General features: G+C 27.4%; 2 protein-coding genes across 2 annotated transcripts in view; one reads left to right on the top strand and one right to left on the bottom strand.

Annotated features, from left to right (window-relative positions):
* Positions 1 to 16914, bottom strand: part of LOC125845436 (axial regulator YABBY 1) — a 41336-nt gene extending 24422 nt beyond the window's left edge. Inside the window, exon 1 of the mRNA XM_049524942.1 lies at positions 16910 to 16914. The gene's annotated coding sequence lies outside the window, so the exon portion shown is untranslated. The remainder of the gene's footprint in view (positions 1 to 16909) is intronic.
* LOC125845516 (auxin-induced protein 10A5-like) lies at positions 11168 to 12064 on the top strand. The gene has a single exon (XM_049525034.1). It carries the CDS (start codon positions 11360 to 11362, stop codon positions 11837 to 11839), a length of 480 nt encoding a protein of 159 aa, XP_049380991.1. The 5' UTR covers positions 11168 to 11359; the 3' UTR covers positions 11840 to 12064.
* Positions 16915 to 20946: the final 4032 nt, after the last annotated feature.

Genomic DNA, 20946 nt, shown 5'->3' with positions numbered 1-20946 from the left:
GGGGTCATGTGGGGATTTTATTGATTTAATTTGTTTTTAAAAAATTATTTGGGCAAAAATCCACGTGTCATTGAGTCATTGGTTACTTTATATTTTTACTCAAAATTCATTATCTACAAATTGTTTTTGACAAATGTCGTCATTTAATTCGCCACTTTACACGTCATTCGCGAGTGTAATACACACACTTCATATATTTTTGTTGATTGGCAAAAAAGTGTCAAAATGACACATCGAGACCCTGCATGAGGTGTCTAAAATGAACATCGTCCACTTAAGGTGCCTAAGTGAAATTTCATGCCAATTTTAAGGGGCCACCGATGGGTTACCCCTTTTGCAAATATACAAACTATAGATACATTTCAAAATTACGTTCCAAACTATAGCTATTTTTGAATTTTTTTAAAAAAAATAATCCTACATCCATATAGATGAAGAAAGTAGATGCATCATGCATGTTGCTTGTATTTGTGGTGCTTCAAATAAGGCCTTCAATTAACATGGGCTTTAATCGGACACAGAACGCCATTGTGTAGGTAATGGGCCAATTGATCCTATATTCTTCTAAAAATGGGCCTTTACATTATCCTCACTTAAAATTCACATTCAAAATCAGGTATGAGACTACTTATTTGTTTTGTTACTCCCTCTTTCCATATTAACCCGTATTGTGAAGCGAGAAAAACATTTAAGTACATAATTTAAATCATACTTTTAATATCATCCTTTGTGAAATAATAAGTATAATTTTATAATAATGTAATTTATCTTCTAGAAACTATAAAATTTCATTAAAGGAAAGGGCAAAAATGGAAAAAATTCAACGTCCATTTTGAACTTTGAACAATAAAAAAAAGAAAAACTCACTTAATATGAAATAGAGGGAGTAGTATTATTTGTAGGACAACATTATTAACTTTAAAATGAAATGAGAATTATCCATGTATTATTGTTTTAAGCATAACATTTGCGCACTAAGTTTAGGTGATTTATATTTTAACAATTAATAACTCGTAAAGTAAGTAAAATTTAATCAATTTAAATGATATATGTTCAACTAATTTTAAACAATGAAGTAAGAAAATGTGATTAACAATCAGTTTCAATGGACATTTCCATTCGGTTTCCTTTTTTGTCTACTAGTAGGACTGAAACAAGTTTAATTTTTGTACGTAGATATATCTGATTAGTAAAAAAAAACTTTAAAATGCTACTAAAAGTTAATTATTAATTTGAGTAAAACAAAGTACTACTAGAAGTTTTCAGTTGCGTGACGACTTCAAATACCTTTAAAAGAATGATTTTCTGTTTATTTCAAATGATTTTCTAGTACACAAAATATTTCATTTTTCTGTTTATTTCAAATGATTTTCTGGTACACAAAATATTTCATCCATAGTATCCAATTATAGTACAGTTAAAAACTGTAATATCTACTCCTTAAATAATTACTCTAATATTACAAACCATATAACCTTCATTATCATAAATTGACTTGATTTCAAGACGTATTGAATTATCATTTGACAAGGTTAATTTTATTATGAAAGTATCTACTCGTTACTGAATCTCAAATGTTAAAATATAGATTTCATATAGTTAAAAAAAAAAAAAGTGGAACATGCTATTTTCGAAATTTACTAAATATGATAAAAACAGATATAGTAAAAATTACAAATCAAACTATATACAACTTGATATGACAAAAAGTTATAGAACAGGTCATTTTTGAGTCATTAAAGCAGGAAGAAGATTGATGTAGTAATAATAAACAAACACGATAGCTTTATCACATCTCTTCTAATCACTAGACCTTACTTATTTTCTTATATTAATCATCTAATATTTGAAATTCAAATGAGGACCAATAATTAATATTTGTGTCGTGTAAAATTAATACTAAGGGAAAGGTGGTCCTTATCAACAATTTTTTTTATTTCCATATATATATATATTAAGAATCCATCAATCACGGGGAGAGACCAAATAAGTTATATTAAGACCTACCAAGTAGGTCACCTCTATGTCTACGGAAATATTATAAGTTATGATTAATTAAGTTAATGCTAACCACTTGTTATATAAAAAATTAATAAGCAATATATTGTAAGGTTGAAAATGTTGTAATTTAAATTAATTCTGCTTTTATTTTAAATGAAAAGCCTAAAAAGTCGTCTTACATATTACTTAAAAACTCATTATTTAACATTTATACGAGTAGTATATATATATATAGCATGATAAAATATAAACTTTCTTCCAGCCTATCTGGATTGGATAGGTTTAATTTAGTCATCCTCTTCTCAGTTGTACAAGCAACCTGGAGTGGTAATAGTGGCTCATAGGGGTGTTAAATTACGGATTTAGTTGAATTTGAACACGTTGAAATAAGTTGAGTGGATGAAAATTTAAAACTTAGGAATAATTATGTGGGTTCACTTATGATTCGAAGTTTAGCCAATTTCCAATCCAAGAAAGTTTTACCCATTTTCTTATAATTTGTTTAAGTATCTAATAAGTAACATTCCCTTATTTGTGACCATCTAAACCTAATCGAATTGCACATATCATAATTTTATGAGTTGATTTTACGACCCAAATAGTGGCTAGGATCATGTGATGTAGTGGTTTAATTTATTTTCCCTGGTGTATGGTTTTAGACTTTTTAGACCCTCTAACAAAATTTTCAATCAAGATCAAGTGGCTTTTTGGTAAAATTAGTGAAAAAGGCTCCTTTAAAAATAATTCTTCATTTCATATTTTAAATCAATAAATTACTTTTCTCCATTCATTACCAAATGCTACTGAAAATTAGAACCAGGGAAGGTTTATTTGACACTTCTAGACTTGTATTATTGTATATTATGTATATCATTTGTATAAAAGAAAAAATCTTGATCACATCTCAACCACTCCAATTATCTAATTGTAAATATTTCTTTCGTATAATTTACTCCATTCTCACAATGAGAATTCGAAGGGCCGCTTAATTAGATATACAAAGTATATATACATATAAATATAACCTTGCCTTATCAAACGATTGAAAGGGAAGTGCAAATATCAAGATATATATTATTATAACTAATTAAAAAAATTATTTATAAAAAGAACTAATTATATTAAGCAATGTGAAGTAGGTAGCTAGCTGGTACAAACCACCGTACACACATACAATTAACATCAGAAAGAAAAATATTAAAGATACAAACTATATTAAATTGATTTTCAAAATTTGACTTTTATCTATTTTATTAATAGGTAGTTGTATCAGAAAGTAAATTTTTTGCTTAAAAAAAGAGGGGGGAAATAAAGTTTTGGATAGATGGAAGACTACAATATTTTTTTATTCCAAAGTCTAAGCCATGTGAGAGGATTTAATTACTCATCAACAGATGTATAGCTTCAAAAAATGTGAAATAAAATACACGACTTTGAAAATTGTAAAATTTAATAGTATCAACTTTCTTTATTTTAATCTATTAGTTTTCACTTATTTTCTTTAGTCTTAATCTTCTAATTGATTAATACGTGACTCGTAATAATGTTGAACATAATACATAAGAATAAGCTAAAGCCAGAGTCACATATCCTTTCCAAGACAATGACATATATGATGAATTATTTGATTAGTAGCCTCTTAAAAATGCGAATTATTTTAACTCTTTTCAGGTTCATTTAATAAAAACAAAACATATAAAGTATTATTACGAAATTGTTCCTATTTATTAGTTTTTTTCTATAATTTAATACTATTAAGAAGAACTAATTCTTTAATATAAGAATCAATTACTAATTATTATGTTAAATTTCTATGGCGATAATTATTTTGGGACAAAATTAATTTTTTATTAAAACAACACACTTGTATTGGGGTAAAGGGAGTACCAATACTTTAATATGTATTTTCCATCATACTGATGTGAGAAAAAAAAATAGTAACAACTTATAGTGTCTTCCATATAGTTTTTGAATATCTAAATTTTTATTTCAAAATATTAAATTTTTCTTGTATAATTTAATTTCAAAATTAATTAAATTGACCTCGAAAAGATGAAACATGACAACTATTTTGAAATGTAGGAATCGGAGTAGTATATATCATGGTTTCTTATCATAATAATTTAAAGTAGCTAGTACAAAATCATGTCATGAGATGCAAAATTTTATTTTCTTGTGTTGGAAATTAAAAAGAATGATTAACGACAAATAAATCTGGTCCTGTCAATTTTTTCTTTCTTTTACTACTATATACTTATTAATTTATTTCTTAATCAAATCTCACCATATCTTAATCAGCAGATTTGTCAGGGTTGAATAATCTTTGTTTAAATTAAACGCCTCTTTTATGTAAAGCAACTTGCTTTTGCGTCTCTAAAGTTTTCAGATAAGCCAACTGATATATACATACTTCCTTCATATAATTATGTATGAATAATTATACATAATCATATAAGTGCGTATACAGATCTTACACTAAAACAGAAAAGGACATACGAATGAAACTAACAAATTAAAAACCACAAGGATATATATGTGTGTTTTTGGTAGTATTAATTAATATTTTGGTTTACATAATTTTATACTATATGTTGTTTTTGTTTAGTGACATTTGAGATAAAAAGGCAAGAATATAAGTCCAAATTTGGGAGTCTGCGCATGCATGCATGCATGCATGTAGTACTTAACAATAGAATAAAAGATGAAAGATTTGAATTATTATTCCAACAAAAAAGCAAAATGAGGAGTCACAAGAGCAGCCATTTGAATTGACCCACACACCAACAATATCCAATTAATCATATATTATTCGTATTTGCATTAATTTTCAAACGGCGAAAGCTTAGCATTTGGTGATGCGAATACATTTTCTTTGATTTATACCCTTTACTTTAATTTATTTGTCTGATTTTGATTTGATATGGATAAAATTAAAGAAAGTAAAGATTATTTTTTTAATCTTGTGATTTAAAATTAAAAATATATAAAATGTAACAAATTAAAGTACCCTTTAAACTTGTGTTTTTGTCATTTCAAAAACTAGAATTAAAAAGTTACATTAAAGAGGTAATCTTTTTTTAAAAGACTTAAAAAGAAACTAAAATAAATAAATTGAGATAGCAGACTATCTTATTTTAGACAAACCAATAAGGACTTTAACTATGTTTTATACGTATAAATGCAAGTACACTTCAGTATTTTCAGTTTTTTAAGAAAAAAGAATTAGGGGATTTCATGCTTATTACACGATATAGTTTATTAGTACCAATTGATTACAATTGGACTCGATCTATGGCTATTAATATTAGTGGATTAAAATTTGTTGATTATTACAAAATGACTAGAAGAAAATAAATTCATACTTTTTTGTTGTAAAAATAAGGGTCTCTTATAGGTAAATACTATCAAAAGAAAAATATGAATAACCTATAAAATCAATTCTCCATCAAGAAATCAGAGAAATTAAAACTTATAGACTCAACTAGCTAGGGACTTTTAAATTAAAATTAGTTGATAAACGGGTATCAAGTACAACATGAAATTTATTGAGATACTGCAAATTGATCCAAATAAAACTATACATGTTGTCAACCGAGACATCCAATCTTGCCAATGATCTTCACACTTGAATATTTTTTTGTTAATATATTACCTACACCAATTGTAGATAATAGAAAATTATGACATTTTCAAATATTTCACATATATAAGAAAAACTCCCATACATATAAAAATGAAGATATGTTAAAAGGACATAAAACAAAAAAACAATAATTTATAAATGACCTAAAAAATAAATCAAATATGTCGTGTCCGTACATTGAATTTGATATCTCTTGGCGATTGTAAAAATCTAGTAGGGACTTGTATGTTTGCATTAGTGGATGGTGGGGGGCCTATTTTCTCCAACATTATATTACTTAAATATAAAGATGTTCGTGTGCATTCTTGGCCTAATTCTACGACTTCACTTTTACATAGATGACAATATATGCTCTAAAAGATTAAATAACATAATCTTGGGAATTTGTTTTTTTCCCAACATAATCTAAGTAGAGATTTGATAACTTAATTCTACTCTAATCTTGGTATGTTTCTTTTTAATATTTTTAATCCCTCCTCCCAATACCCCTCTTTAATAGTTGGATACAGTCCATAGAGTGATTGAAAAAATGGTGAATTTTTCGCCACTCATCTCTTTTTGCGATAATTGTTTTATTTTGATATATAACTTATAAACCTTTTTTAATAAGAAGACATCGGATTACAGCAAAAAAATTTATTAATATTAAATAAAAATATAATATTATATCAGTCTCAAAAATTATATTAGTGCATTAAAAAAAAATACAAATAAAATTTAACTAATGACCTAAAAAGATATATCTATGTAAATCATCAGAAATTGCAGCCTCTATTTGTATATAGTTACTATGTTTGTATATTTGCAATCGAAATATCTGAACGGACAGGAGAAATATATATAAACCGCAGTCTCCATAGAATCATAGTAAACAAAACTATAATTATGAAAGGGAAAATTGTATGAAATAACAAACTGTTAATTCAAATTAAATGTTATAGCTATAGTTTATTTTAATTGTAATTCGCAGCAAACATCCCCTTTTTTTGCCATCTGATTCGGTATATACAATTAGTCATTTTATACATTTCGGTATAAAATGCTTTTGTGTTTGTATAGAACGAGAGAAAAGTATATATACAAATACAAATACATATATTCTCGTCCTATACACTTATAGTTATATAAATACAGATCTTATTAAACAAATTACAATGTATAAATGAATTTATACAAAACTGAACAATTTGTATAAAATTGGATGTTTGTAACGAATTATACAAATCAAAAGCTCCATATCAAGCATAAATTTTGCTATGGAGCGCAATTATGCAAACTATAGGTATAACATATAAATATGATTTTTATGTTTGCTATATGTGAAAGTTGCTCTTATTAAAATTATAAATATAAAACTTTAATATGTTTAATATATTTGCTATTTCCAATGCAATTTTGGAATAAACCCGGCCCACTAACACAATTAGTGCCCATTTCTCCGAAACTTCGTGATTAACGTAGCCCACTGTAGGCCCACGTTGTTATCAAAAGCATCACTAGACTAAAGAAAAGTACAAATAGTACGTAACGTACGGACAAACTCTTTGATACTTGCAATTTATTTCTTATTTAATAAGGAAAAAATAGAAAATTTCAAATTCTTGACTATTAAGTTGTAGAAAGCTTGATTTTTAATTATTTTTTAAAAGGAACTTTGAATCATTCTCCACTTGCGACCTCCCCCAAAAGGTCTCCATTTGTCTTTTTAAAAGCAATTTACACCATTAAAGTTCTAAATTTTTTTATATGATATATAGAGTTTAATATTTGAACTTAATTCAATCTTAAACGTCAGCTTATAAGGAAAGGAATTGTCGAGCCCATATAAGTAGACTGTCGGTTCATTTCCTAATCAAAGTGGGATGATAACTCAATCTAACACCCCCTTCACGTGTAGGCTCAATTAGAATGTAGATCGATAGGCAATAGTCAAAACGAGATGAATCTGACTGTGCTATCATGTAAACGTATGATACCCCTAGCTAACTCAACCCAAAAGATCATTCATGGGGGAAGGATAGTCAAAGTCCATGTAAGCAAACCAACAACCCATTCCTCAATAAATATGGCTCTTAACCCGCTATAGTTTATGACTAAAGAGTCACATGATATTGTTGGACTGTTGTATCCTAAAGAGTACAAGTCAATAGTTATACTAATGGATTAATGTAGATTATACCGCAATGTTCTTGAATTTACTTAAAGAGAAAGATATTCATGTTTTCGTCTAAATATTTATTTTATTTTTCAATTGTAATTTATGATATATGCACCAACACAAATGTGATTATCAAAACAAATAATTAAGTTGGTTGGAAATACCAGAGTCTAGTTTCAACACCATGACGAGTCCAAACTCCCAATGAAATAATTCCAAATTTAAAAAAGCCTTAAAATTGGATGAAGAAAATAAGAAAACAAAACTACTTGTGTGGATTTAACCTAGGATATTAAGGCCTTCTATATCAACATAAATTGAAGAAAATCACTGTCTTAATTTGACCTATAAATATTAAAGGTCCAATAATTAACCTGACTTTAGACAACATTATTTCTCATTATCAAACTTTATTATCTGATACTTTTTTCTTTTCATTCTCTCCAATTACTTGTAACGATAATTTAGGCCAGAAGTCAACTTTTTTCAATTAAATACTAATGTGCTTTGATGTCTTATTATACTAAACATATACTTATCAAAATAAAAAAAATATAGGGAGAAACATATACTATATATTAGCGTGTAACCACTAATCAGTTGTTATCTTAACTGCACTTGTTAATGAAGTTATTGAAGAAGTCAAATCTTTTAATTTGGTGATGCTCTACCAAAATGGCAAGTACTTATTTATTTGTCTAAAGTAATGATATATTATTTGAATGTTAGTTTCTTATTTAGCTACTTGATACTATTTCTTTTCTCGAACACAATAGAAATTCATTAAGCTAATTAAAGATTCTGTCAACTAGACATACTCACATTACTTAACAAACGAAAAAAGAAAAAGAAAGTGTAGTGGTCAACATGTGGACGATTTAGGAGACGAAATGTGAAAAAAAATGAAGTTTAGTCGTAGTTACCTCAAGCAAAGATCAATCAAGGTTCAAGATGGTAACATCCTTCGAGTGTTTTCCTAGTTGATCATGCTAGATCGGGGAGTATCTCTCGTCAGTAAATATATCACGTAAGCTTCATGATTAAATAAATAATTCTGAAAAATTTGAAATTCTTTTTAATCTGACAATTATAAATTTACTTACATACTCAACATGCGGAAAACGTAGAAACAAATCTAGGAGGGTGGGGCAAAAGTGTTCACCCAAACCTCTTCGATAAATCATAATCGTTATCGACATATGGAGGAAAGTTTCGGTAAGATAGAATTAAAAGCAAAAGACAGAGCAACTTTAAGGATTAAAAGTTGAAACAGCCAAATGCGTCACTAATGAGTAGCCCTCAAAACTTCCCCTATTTGCTAAAGCAAAACGCCCACACACTTATTTTACGTATCCTCTTTAATTCAAACCTATCTTTATTTTTGCCTTTAATACTTACTACTATAAATATTCACATTTAATTTTCTTCAGCCTCTTATATAAAAAAAATATATTCCCTTCAGATTGCGTACATAAGCCCTCCAACTTTGAAAAAAAAAAAACAATAACGTGACTGTTGCCTTCACTCCCAAACCGTAACCTCCAAATACTTTTCAACATTCATTTTTACTTATTTATCTAGTATTAATTTGACACATTTTTTAATAAGTAATAATTAAATAACAATTTAATATATCATTCTTTGAATAATGCAAATTTAATTTTTGTGATATAAATTAAAATATGACTATAGCTAATAATAAAAATTAAATTAGAAAATAAGTAATAAATTATCTCTTTATTTTTCAATCTAAACAAATAAAAGTAAACTAATATAATATAATAAATTTAACATCTATGAAAATTAAATTATCTCTTTATTTTTCAATCTAAACAAATAAAAGTAAACTAATATAATATAATAAATTTAACATCTATGGAAATTAATAGAANTAACCTCCAAATACTTCCCGACATTCATTTTTACTTATTTATCTAGTAGTATTAATTTGACACATTTTAATTAAACAGAAATTTAATTTATCATTTTTTTAATAATGTAAATTTAATTTTTGTTATATAAATTAAAAAATGACTATAGATAATAATAAAATTAAATTAGAAAATAAGTAATAAATTATCTCCTTATTTTTCAATCTAAACAAATAAAAGTAAACTAATATATACATATATATATAAAAGAGAACCTTAGGCCCACTTACGTGGCGCCACCACAAACTATAATTTTTTTTTAATTTATTTATTTTCAAAACTAGCCTTCCCCTTTCATGAAAAGTTGTGACATTTATGAAAAGTTGCGACTTTTATGAAAAGTTGTGAATTTTATGAAAAATTGTAACTTTTATGAAAAGTTGCGACTTTTAATGAAGAGTTGTCACTTTTATGAAAAGTTGTAACTTTTATGAAATGTTATGACCTTTCCGAAAGGTTGCAGCTTTTTCAAATAGTTGTAATCTTTCTAATAAGGCACAATAAACATTTGTTCCACTACCATTTGTTGTCTATAAATAGAAAGATTTCCTCTCATTTTAAAACAACGAATAAAATTTTGAACCTCTTCTTCTTCTTCTTAAAAAAACATTTGTGTACTTTTTTCCAGTTGAGTAGCTCACTAACACCATTGCTTATGTTGATATGGTATGTGTGTTTTACAATTATTAATTTATGCTTATGTTATTAAGGATAAATGATAAGATGTAATAATTTTCATTTTTCTTTACATTATTAATGTTTGTTACTACGTAATCTTGTATGTAAGATAACATAGTATTTTAATTTTAATGACCGATAGATTTTAAGTATTATTTTATAAATTTCGTGATATTAAATTCCCACACAAAACGCGAATAGTTTTACTAGTATAATAAATTTAACATCTATGGAAATTAATAGAAACTTAATCATAAAGAACAAATAGATATAAATTAATGAAGGCAAATAGATATAAATTAATGAAGGCAAATAGATATAAATTAATGAAGGCATTACTTTCTTAGTTTTTTTTCTCTTATAGTCAAACTATATAAATTTTGACTATATAAAAAATTGTAATATATATTACCTTTCATATAATTATTAAATATCTAATTTTTAATTTTAAAATATTAAATTAATATAATCTAATTTAATTATAAAAATTATTTAAATTAATTGTTGAAAAGCTTAATATACCAATTAAAAAGAAACGGAAGGGAAGAGGGTTGAAAAGTTTAAATGCTTTCCGTAGTATACGTACATGTACTATTTTTTTTTTCTGTTTTTTTAGTGACTATTAGCCGCACATTCCCCCATTTACAATAATATCAAGTGAGTTATCATTTTACTATATATAAATGACCGCTGCACATCTTCAATTCACTTACCCAACAAAAAAACTGCTCAAAGAAAAATAAATAATCACATCTTCAATTTTCTTCTGAAATACTCTAATTTTTTCAGATGAAAAACTCAATTTGTAATAGCCATGTTCCATATACCAATCTCTCTTTCTGAAATTTGCCTTACTCTTTTCAGGTTCATAACTGATCCCTGGCCTTTTTCTTAAAACCCCAACTCAAAAATAAAAAATTTCTTCTTATTTAATTTTTCTCCTACAAAATGCGCAGATTCCGAGGCTTCGTGCTCAAACATCGAATCACCGCACTTTTCCGATGTGTTAACCGGCGACGGCGTTTTCCGGCGAAGTACCGCCGGCTGGACAGACATCCAAGCTGGGGTTCGAATTCAATTTCAAAGTTCTTAAGCTGGACCCGCCGTCTCAAAACGAGAGCTAAGGCTATTTGCAGCAAGGGTAATTATTCTGGATCGGGTCGGGGGTACATACATGTCGGGCAAGACCCGATTAAAGAGGAAAGTGTGCCGAAAGGTCACTTGGCGGTTTATGTAGGTCAGAAAGACGGTGACTATAAACGGGTTTTGGTTCCGGTAATTTATATAAATCATCCTTTGTTTAGTGAATTGTTGAGAGAAGCTGAAGAAGAATACGGGTTTAATCACCCGGGTGGTATAACGATTCCTTGTCGGATCTCGGAGTTTGAGCGTGTTCAGACCCGGATTGAAGAGGGTCGGGTCGGGTAACCCGGAAAAGGTGTGAACACGGAGGTGGTGACTGGTGATGTATGCAGATACCATTTTGATAATGACGATAATTATTAAGAGATTTTTGTAGTTTTTATTAAATCCTTTTTCGTTTTTTTGTCTTTTTTAATTTTTAATTTTCGGAGGTTTTATTTGTGATGTAAGAATAGTTTGTGGATGTGTACAGTATTTATATAGGAAACTTCCGATCTCTTTCCAGTTTTTTTGGGCTTTTCTTCAAAATTTTGATTTTTGCCTTTAAAACTGATATTTCTTTTAGTTTTTTGTTTTATCTATTTTTTTTCTTCTGTAAATACTACTAACCATATTTGATAGGTGTTCAGCTTGGTTATGACCTAACTAAGTATTAAGTTGAACAATTTGAAGTACAAAAATTAGCAATAATAACAAATTAAGTGTAATTTCAAAAATAGTGTGTAAGCATATTTAGTTATCACTTCTTAGAATCAACAGGCCTTCAAAATCATTCATTCGAAAAAATTGAAATTCTTTTTATAGGATGGTTATGATGCTTTCTAAAAATCAAAATTCTCAATCAACAGAGAAATAATATCACCATTTTTGTATAAATAAAATATCAAAGTGGATAATTATTTCAATCTCATACAAAAAGTAATTGACTTGGCACACCCTTAAGAAACAATAAATAATTAAGTACTATTTTATCTTTTGATTTTATTAAATTTAATGTTTTGAGAAATGTGTTCAAGTAGTAATTTAATAGCAAGGGTAAAATAGACACAAAAAGATAAATTATATGTTGATTTTTTAAAATGAACAAGTATTGTTAGACAACTATTTTTAATATAGTGGGTAATTATTATTGGACGGAGGGAGTAATAGTTTAGGCAATTGCAGCATTGTCATGGATCTCCCTTTGTGAGGTTATCCTTTGAGAAAGACAGTTTAGGAAACTCCAAGCATCATTTATTTTCCTATGAAATGGGAAAGGAGTACATACAAATAATTGGTTTTTAATAAAAATGTTTTTCCATTTGTATACTGTGAGTGAGTTTAATAAAATGGAGAAGAAAAAATTCGAAAAACGTTACTTACAATCGGTGCATATTAAGTGTAAGAAAAATATTAAAAACAAATTGAAGTGATTTAATTAGTGTTAATGAAAATTTACGGCCAGATTTTAACAAATAAAGAAGGAAATTTCCAATTTAACCTTTCATTATACTTTGGATTCATTTCTACTGTTTTAACCTTTGTCATTAGTAAAGTTCATGTTTGAAATAAATGAACTCTACGTGATAAAATAATTTAAAGAAAAAAATTACTTTTAACTATCGTTAAATTTTCATCGGATTGGAGTCCTGTCAAGGATAAGATGAAAATAGTATATTTTCTAATTAGGGGACAAAATTAGACTCAGAGTATATAATAGAGGAACAAATTACTCAATTTCTTAAAGTAGATGAATAAATTAATCCTTTTCCAGAAAGGAATATTTATTTATGGTAATATTAGGAAAAGTGCCTAATGCTGTTCCTCGCGTAGCTTCTTAATTTTGTTATTCTTTAATTATTTTGTTTCAATCCAAATAAATAAAAACAATAAAATTTTGCAATTAACAAAACCTACCGCTAAATACTTGTCAACTATAGTTAATACTCCCTTTGTCTCTAACGTACTTTCCTTTTTAATCTGTCTCAAAAAAATGACACATATTTATATTAAGTAACAATTTAAATTTAAAATATTCATTTTATCTTTAATGATATGATTTATGTATAGTCATACAGTCTATCATCCATTTTACACCACACGTTTAAAAAGTATTCCTTTTTTTCTTAAACATTGTGCTGAATCAAACTATCTCATATAAAATGAGACGGAGGACGGAGGAAGTATGAAGTAATAAAAAGTTATTCAAAAGAGCATATATAATTCATTTAATTTAATATATGTTTTGACACAAGTTTTATCATTTAGATTATTCAAAAATAAGTTGAGAATATTTTTAATTACAAAAATTAGAAGAAGGATATTTATGAGCCTTTTCTGTTTTTTTTCTCCAAAATATTTCTATGTAGACAAATTTCATTTTTTTTCCCCAAAAATATTTCTATGTAGACAAATTAATTTCATTTTCACAAGAAAGGTATTAGGATTTAGGTATGTAATCATTATAAAACAGAATGTGTTATTAGAAATTTGTAGTTATCTTTTCCTATGTGAAATATGGGATATATAAAGTTATATAATAACGATCACTACATCAAAAATGAGCTTTAGCGGCAATTAATTAGCAATTGCCACTAAATATGTAATTATCGCAGAAATTAGCACTCTTTGTATATGTCTCTAAAGGCTTTAGTGACATTGGATCTAATGACACTTAACTAATGCCGCTAAAGACTTTAATACTCTTTATTAATGTATCTATTTATTGCTGTTAAAAGTTATTTTTGTTGGAGTGTATATTTTTCAAAATTGACCCATTTTTGAAGAGGGAGAAAAATTAAAAAGAATAGGAAGAAGAGTACTTGCCGTCAAGGAGTTTATCTCCACGAGTGTCGTTTTCCGCAATAGTGGGAGAATCTACATATATTCCAAGTAATGAACAAATAATTAATGTAAAGAGAAACTTCACTTGCCCAACTTTAATAGTTGTCAAATCCAATTCCGCTTCATTTTACTCGGTCCATATTGACTTGATACAATTTCCAAATTAATCGATTTTATTAATAATGTTTTCAGCTTTAAATTTGACTGTTATTATTTTATATAGTTATGTCATGTTGAAAATAATATAAAAAATATAAATTATTTTTCTTCCACAATTAATGAGAGTAAAAAGGCATAAATATAATGTCCACCAATAGACATAACTTGATACAATGTGACATATGATATATGTCACATAATGTATCAAGTTGCTAAAGTTCACCTCTTTTTTTAGGTTCTTTTTCCAAAAGGTTTATGTACATTAATGATCTTGAAATTCTTCGAAGCCACATGTATTGTCCCAATAAATCATACTCATTCCATAGTTTGCTTTGATAAATCAAATCAATTTTACTCCAATAAATTATCTAAATATACATATAGCAATATGAGAATTTAAAAAAAAGTAATTAAATTAAATTAATTCATATAATCACCATTAATATTTAATAGTTTTCTTAGTGAATATATATGTCAAAACTATTTATTTTGGACAAGAGGAATCGAAAGTACAATATTAAGATCAACAAATAACTATTCCCAATTTCTAGTCATATAAGAAAGTATAGGTAATAAAATAGAACGTTCATAAGAAGTCAGACCATTTAAGGTCTAATAATATGCAGAGAAGTTTCTTCATAAAATGAAAAAAGAATAGTTGGACAAACTGCGTGTGAAAATGAGATTGTGTTACAAATTACAATAAATTAAAGAAAAGTCTCGTTGGTGTAGCTGTTTGACAATCCTTGTATGAAAGAGAGATGATGAAGAAAATAAATGATCGAAGGCGGAGACCAACATTTTCTCATATGAACAAAATTAATTTTGTATATAAATTCAGGCGCCAGCTCCATCTATTTCATATTATTTGACCTATTATAATTGTTGCTATTATTTTATAGAGCTATTTAATATGAAGACACTCTCACCGTTCAAAATAAGTGGTATTTGTAGATACACATTAAGCAAACTACTCAAAGTTCCTAGAATTTGACATATACTTTTACTCACTAAATTATACCTTGAAAAAAATGTCAGACAAATTAAAAGACTCTCCCCATGTTAAATGTAAAACGGTAATTAGAGCAGAGAAACAACATGGAAAAATCTTAACTTTAGGCAAAAGTTTATTTCCTAGCTGGTAGATAGATCCTATATAGGTGCCATCACTAATCACTATGAATTTCTAGGTATTTGAAAGAGTGACAGTGGACCATGAGTTGTCATATTGATATAGAATACTAGGTTGTCACTTATTTTAAATCCTTAATGCTAGTCCCTAGAAAAAAAAAAAAAGTCCCTAGAAAATTCTAATGAGGGATTATACTTATGCAGGGATCAACATAATTAAAAATAAATAAACAGCTTGATCTCCCATAAATTTCCCAAAATGAAAAGAAAAAAGACGCGAAAAGAATAGTATGAATTAGTTGATAAAGTGATTAACCAAATGGAGTTCTCAAGTTCAAAATCCTTAATATATTTTTTGATTAAAGCTTGTTATACGAAATTTACCCAATATGATAACGACTGTGAATTTTCTTGATAAGATATAATTAGAATTGAGCAATGTGTGATAAACAAGATTATGACCAAATGAGCCGTTAAGGAACAGGCACTCAATGCTCATCATTCACAAGTCTCCAAATCCCACTTGATAAATGGTCCATATGTTCCCCAATATAATTCATCACCAAGTGTTATTATTATTACTAATACCACATCTTGCCAGCACAAGACCAATATATATTACTTTTTTTGTTTTAATTTATTTATGTGATATGCGTGAAATTTGAAGTTAACCAACTTCTTAACATGTTTTTATATATTAGATTTAATCAATTATTTATATACATATATAGAGAGAGATTTTAAGTTGATAATTATTGTGATTTATAACATTTTTTTATGTAATTTTCACATAATATATATTACTCTTTTTGCGTTGATTTATGTGATACAAATGAAATTTCAAAAGTCAATTAATTTTTTTTTAGAAATTCATTTTGATATTTAAGTTATTAAGTATTGTGATTTACAATATATTTTATGTACTTTATATAATATATCTTTTTCTTTATCCCAATTTATGTGGTATAGATGAAATTTTGAGAGTTAGCGATTTTTTTTTATATATTTTCAAATATTTTGAAGCTATTAATTATTATGATTTATAATATTTTTTTTAATATGCATAAAGTGATAAAAGACAAAAAAAAATAAAAATTACCAAACTACCCCTAGTTACAAGCAGGCATGTTGACGAAGTGTTGCCCGCTTGTGGCCTCTTCTATAGTATAGTAATAATAATTATTTTCATTCGGTGTTCATTTATTAAATTATAAATTTTTTAGTTAAAACCAAATTATTAAAACTACTTCTCTATGTGCAGCTTAAAATAACACTAATTAAGTCGGAAATGTTTTTTTGGTAGGATAGCAATTTTTATTTAATTAATCATTTAAAAACATATTTTTATTTATTATTAAATCGATAATTTTTTTTTACCAAAATTTTATAAGTACTAATGTGAAGAAAATTAGCATATATAAAAGGGTAAATGAAACTATACCGTCGTTGAATAATAAACTAATAATGTTTGCCAATTCACATAATTTTCTCTATAAAAAGAAATAGTTTCTACTATGTGAAATGAGATGGAGTAATCTTTCCTAAAAAAATGTGAAATATCTCAATTTTCTTAAATAAACAAATCATTTTCTAATAAAAAAACACTTTTGACTTCCTATTTTTCTCATTTTCATCCTCCCTAGACCCTATTATGCATGATTCTCTTTTGATTTTTTTATTAGCTCAAATAATTTTTTTACTTTAGTGATAATTCGTATTATGTTTTTCAGATTACATGCATATGTTATCGAATAAGAAGAACTAACCAAAAGGATGAGGATTTTCAAATATATATCTTCTATATTTTGATCTAAAACAAACAAACTCATATACTACAATATAAGACTTTTTTTCATAATTATATTTTTCATGGCGTTAATTCGTTTAGTTTATTTCTTTTTGGTTTTGTCTTCAATAAGATAATTGCAGAGCTCTAGAAGCTAGAGGACATTTTAATTAAATTGTCAAAGAAGTAGGAAATGCAGATATAACAAGTCTAAATAGTTGAACTTACCAAACAACTCTAATATTATTTTTATGAGAAAATTCATCCACTTAATTAATTAAATTAATTTGAAAGAATTAATTGCATTAGGCCTGTTACGTCTGTTGATTATCTAACGTCTCCATCAATCGCTTAGTAAACGCTTCATTAAATTTTGACAAAAATTCAAATTTATATACTACCATTAAAGGTGCGTTCAAGTTTACCTTTCAAAATTTGGAAAAGAGGGATGAAATACTCAACAAACTATTGACAAAATACTTTGCATTCATGGTGGGGAATTAATTAATGTGACAAGTACTTTAATTACATACACCTAATTTGAATAAATAATCTTACATGATATATCAGGAAAATTTTATATATGTATTTTTGATCTTTAGAATAATAAAATTAAGATTTTATACACCACTTCATGCGGTTATGGGGTTCTTCAAACAAAAATGTAGTATATGAGATTTGAACTTGGAACTTCAAAAAAAAATTTGAACCACCTAAACAACTAAGTCAACCTCTAATCAATGTTTAAGGGAATCAAAATCTATATAAACAATTAGACATATATTTTTTTTTGTTGTGCCCTTTCGTCCCCTTAGATCCACCCTTAGGGCATAAGTTCTTTAGAAATCAAACCTGTGTACAGACATAACTTATAGAATATTATGATATAAAAATATTGTGTGGAAAAATTATTTATTACGAAAGGCATAAATTAAAGATCATTCAAAATTGAGACAAAAGCTTAATGTGAGATGGGCCATATAATGGTTAGTCGAGACATGACCCACAAATATTGTCAATTTTAGCCCAATTGGATTCAAGCCCAAGCTGTTAACCAAACCAGATCCAACGAGTATGGCTAAATTATTAGGCTTGGAATTTTGTGGGTTTTAATTAGGGAAATTTTATAAAATAACAAACTATTAATTCAAATTAAATGCTATAACCACAGTTTGATTTAATTGTAACCCGTAGCAAATTGTTGTCATTTGCCTCTCTCCCTGAAATTCTCGCTCGCCACTCTCGTTTTTTCACTGGCAGTCTCTCCCTCGCATCTCTCACTTTTATACAAACACAAATGTATAAAATGTATTTGTGTTTGTATAACGTGAGAGAAACTGTATATATACATATCTTTTTGTTCGCCTCTCTCCCCAGAGAATCTCGCTTGCCACTCCCACTCACCTCTCTCAAATTATATAAACACAATTGTATAAAATGCGTTTGTGGTTATATAAAGCGAGAGAAAATTGTATATACAAATACATATATTTTCGTCATATACACTTATAATTATACAAACACAGATCTTTCCCAGCCCAGTTTTCTTTTGTCTTTCTCTCTTTCTCGCTTTATACAAATACAAATTATACAATTGATTCTTCGGTATATGTATACCGAAACAAATTATATAATTGATTCTTTTGTATATGTATACCGAAATATACATATTAATAGTGATAGAAAACATAAAGTTTGCTATGGAACGCAATTATACAAACTATAGCTATAGCATACAAATATCTTTTTATGTTTGCTAAACCTAAAATTTACTCTGTTAATTATGAATTGATGTATACATAATACAATCAATTGACATTCACCAATTACAAATAGCAACATTTTTTTTTCTTTTGGAAAATTATGCAAACATTTAATCTATACTAGGAACTATAGCTATAATTTAAGAGAACTGTAATTCGTAGCTATGGTTTTCCCAATTCTTGTTATTCACCTTATTTGTATAAATCGCTTGATTACGAATCCATAATTTGTATAATTTGGTTTCTGATTGTATAAATACAAAATTTTATATATCCTTACCCTAGCTATTTGTAAACGATTTATAAAATATTCATAATAAATCACGTTGTTTGTATATTGGCAAGCGAAATATACAATTTGTATATACTTAGCCTTCTTGTATATTCGCAAGCGAAATATACAAATTGCAGCCTCCATAGAACAAAACTATAACTATGACGCGCAATTATCGAAACTATAGTTATAGATCTTTATTATGTCTAATATGTTTGGTATTTTTGAAAATTTCTCTTTTTTTCTTTGCTCCTTTAGTTAGTTGGTTTGATCATGATATTTTAAAGAGTAACTTTCACATATAGCAAACAAAAAAATCATATTTGTATGCTATAGCAAAGTTTGCATAATTGCGCTCCATAGCAAACATATATATGTATAATTCGCTATACATATACAATTAAAAGCTGTCTATTTCGCTATACATATATACAAAAAGAGCAATTGTATAATTCGTTGGCTCCTCTTCAGAATTGTATAATTTCATTATACAAACATAAAACTGGGCAGGGGAATATTTTTATTGTATAATTATAAGTGTATAGGACGAATATATATGTATTTGCATGTGTATATACAATTTTCTCTCGCTTTATACAAACAGAAACGCAATTTATACACTTATGTTGTATAAAACGAGAAAGAGAGAAAGACACAAGAGAACTGGGCAGGAGAATATTTTTATTGTATAATTATAAGTGTATAGGACGAATATATATGTATTTGCATGTGTATATACAATTTTCTCTCACTTTATACAAACAGAAACGCAATTTATACACTTCTGTGTATAAAGCGAGAGAGGAGAACACAGAGGGAGTGAGCGAGAGAGGAGAGTGGCGAGCGAGAGTTTGAGGGAGAGAGACGCTGGCAAATAGTTTGCTACAGGACACAATTAAATCAAAGTGTGGTTATACCATTTAATTTGAATTATTAGTTTGCCATTATATACAATTTTCCCTATTTTAAATGGGCTAGTCTAAGTTAATCCCATCAGGCTAGGAGGCTAAATGTTACAGTGCTCATTTAATTTTAAAACAGGCAGAAAAGATAATTTTGTAACCTCATCCAATTAGTGAGTGACTGGTCTAATAGACCTAGCTCATTTTGAGGACTATAACAATAGTAAGATACGAATACATACAGGTTCCTATAGAATTTATTCGAAGGAACAACTCAACCTGGAATAATCTAGAATCCACTTGCTTGCTCTCATCGTTAAGGTTATCGAAATGAGATAGATAAAAATATTCTATGGAATTAGCTTATCTGATCTCACCTTATCTATGATATATATAGCTAATACAACAATTTTAATATAAACTAAATCCAAAAATTAATTAATATTCATTATCAAACGCAAGATAAAATAATTCCTCATTTTATTTCGAGATTGTTATTGGTTGTAGCATCAACCAAACAATCCCAAAGGTGCATGTACTAAAAGGACAGCATA

This window comes from Solanum stenotomum, chromosome 1 (genome assembly GCF_019186545.1).
Source record: "Solanum stenotomum isolate F172 chromosome 1, ASM1918654v1, whole genome shotgun sequence".
NCBI lineage: Eukaryota > Viridiplantae > Streptophyta > Magnoliopsida > Solanales > Solanaceae > Solanum > Solanum stenotomum.
This window is presented reverse-complemented; position numbering and strand designations above follow the sequence as displayed.

Bases quoted from the DNA above. Each gene is read 5' to 3' on its own strand.
- LOC125845516 (XM_049525034.1), top strand. From the start codon at position 11,360: ATGCGCAGATTCCGAGGCTTCGTGCTCAAACATCGAATCACCGCACTT.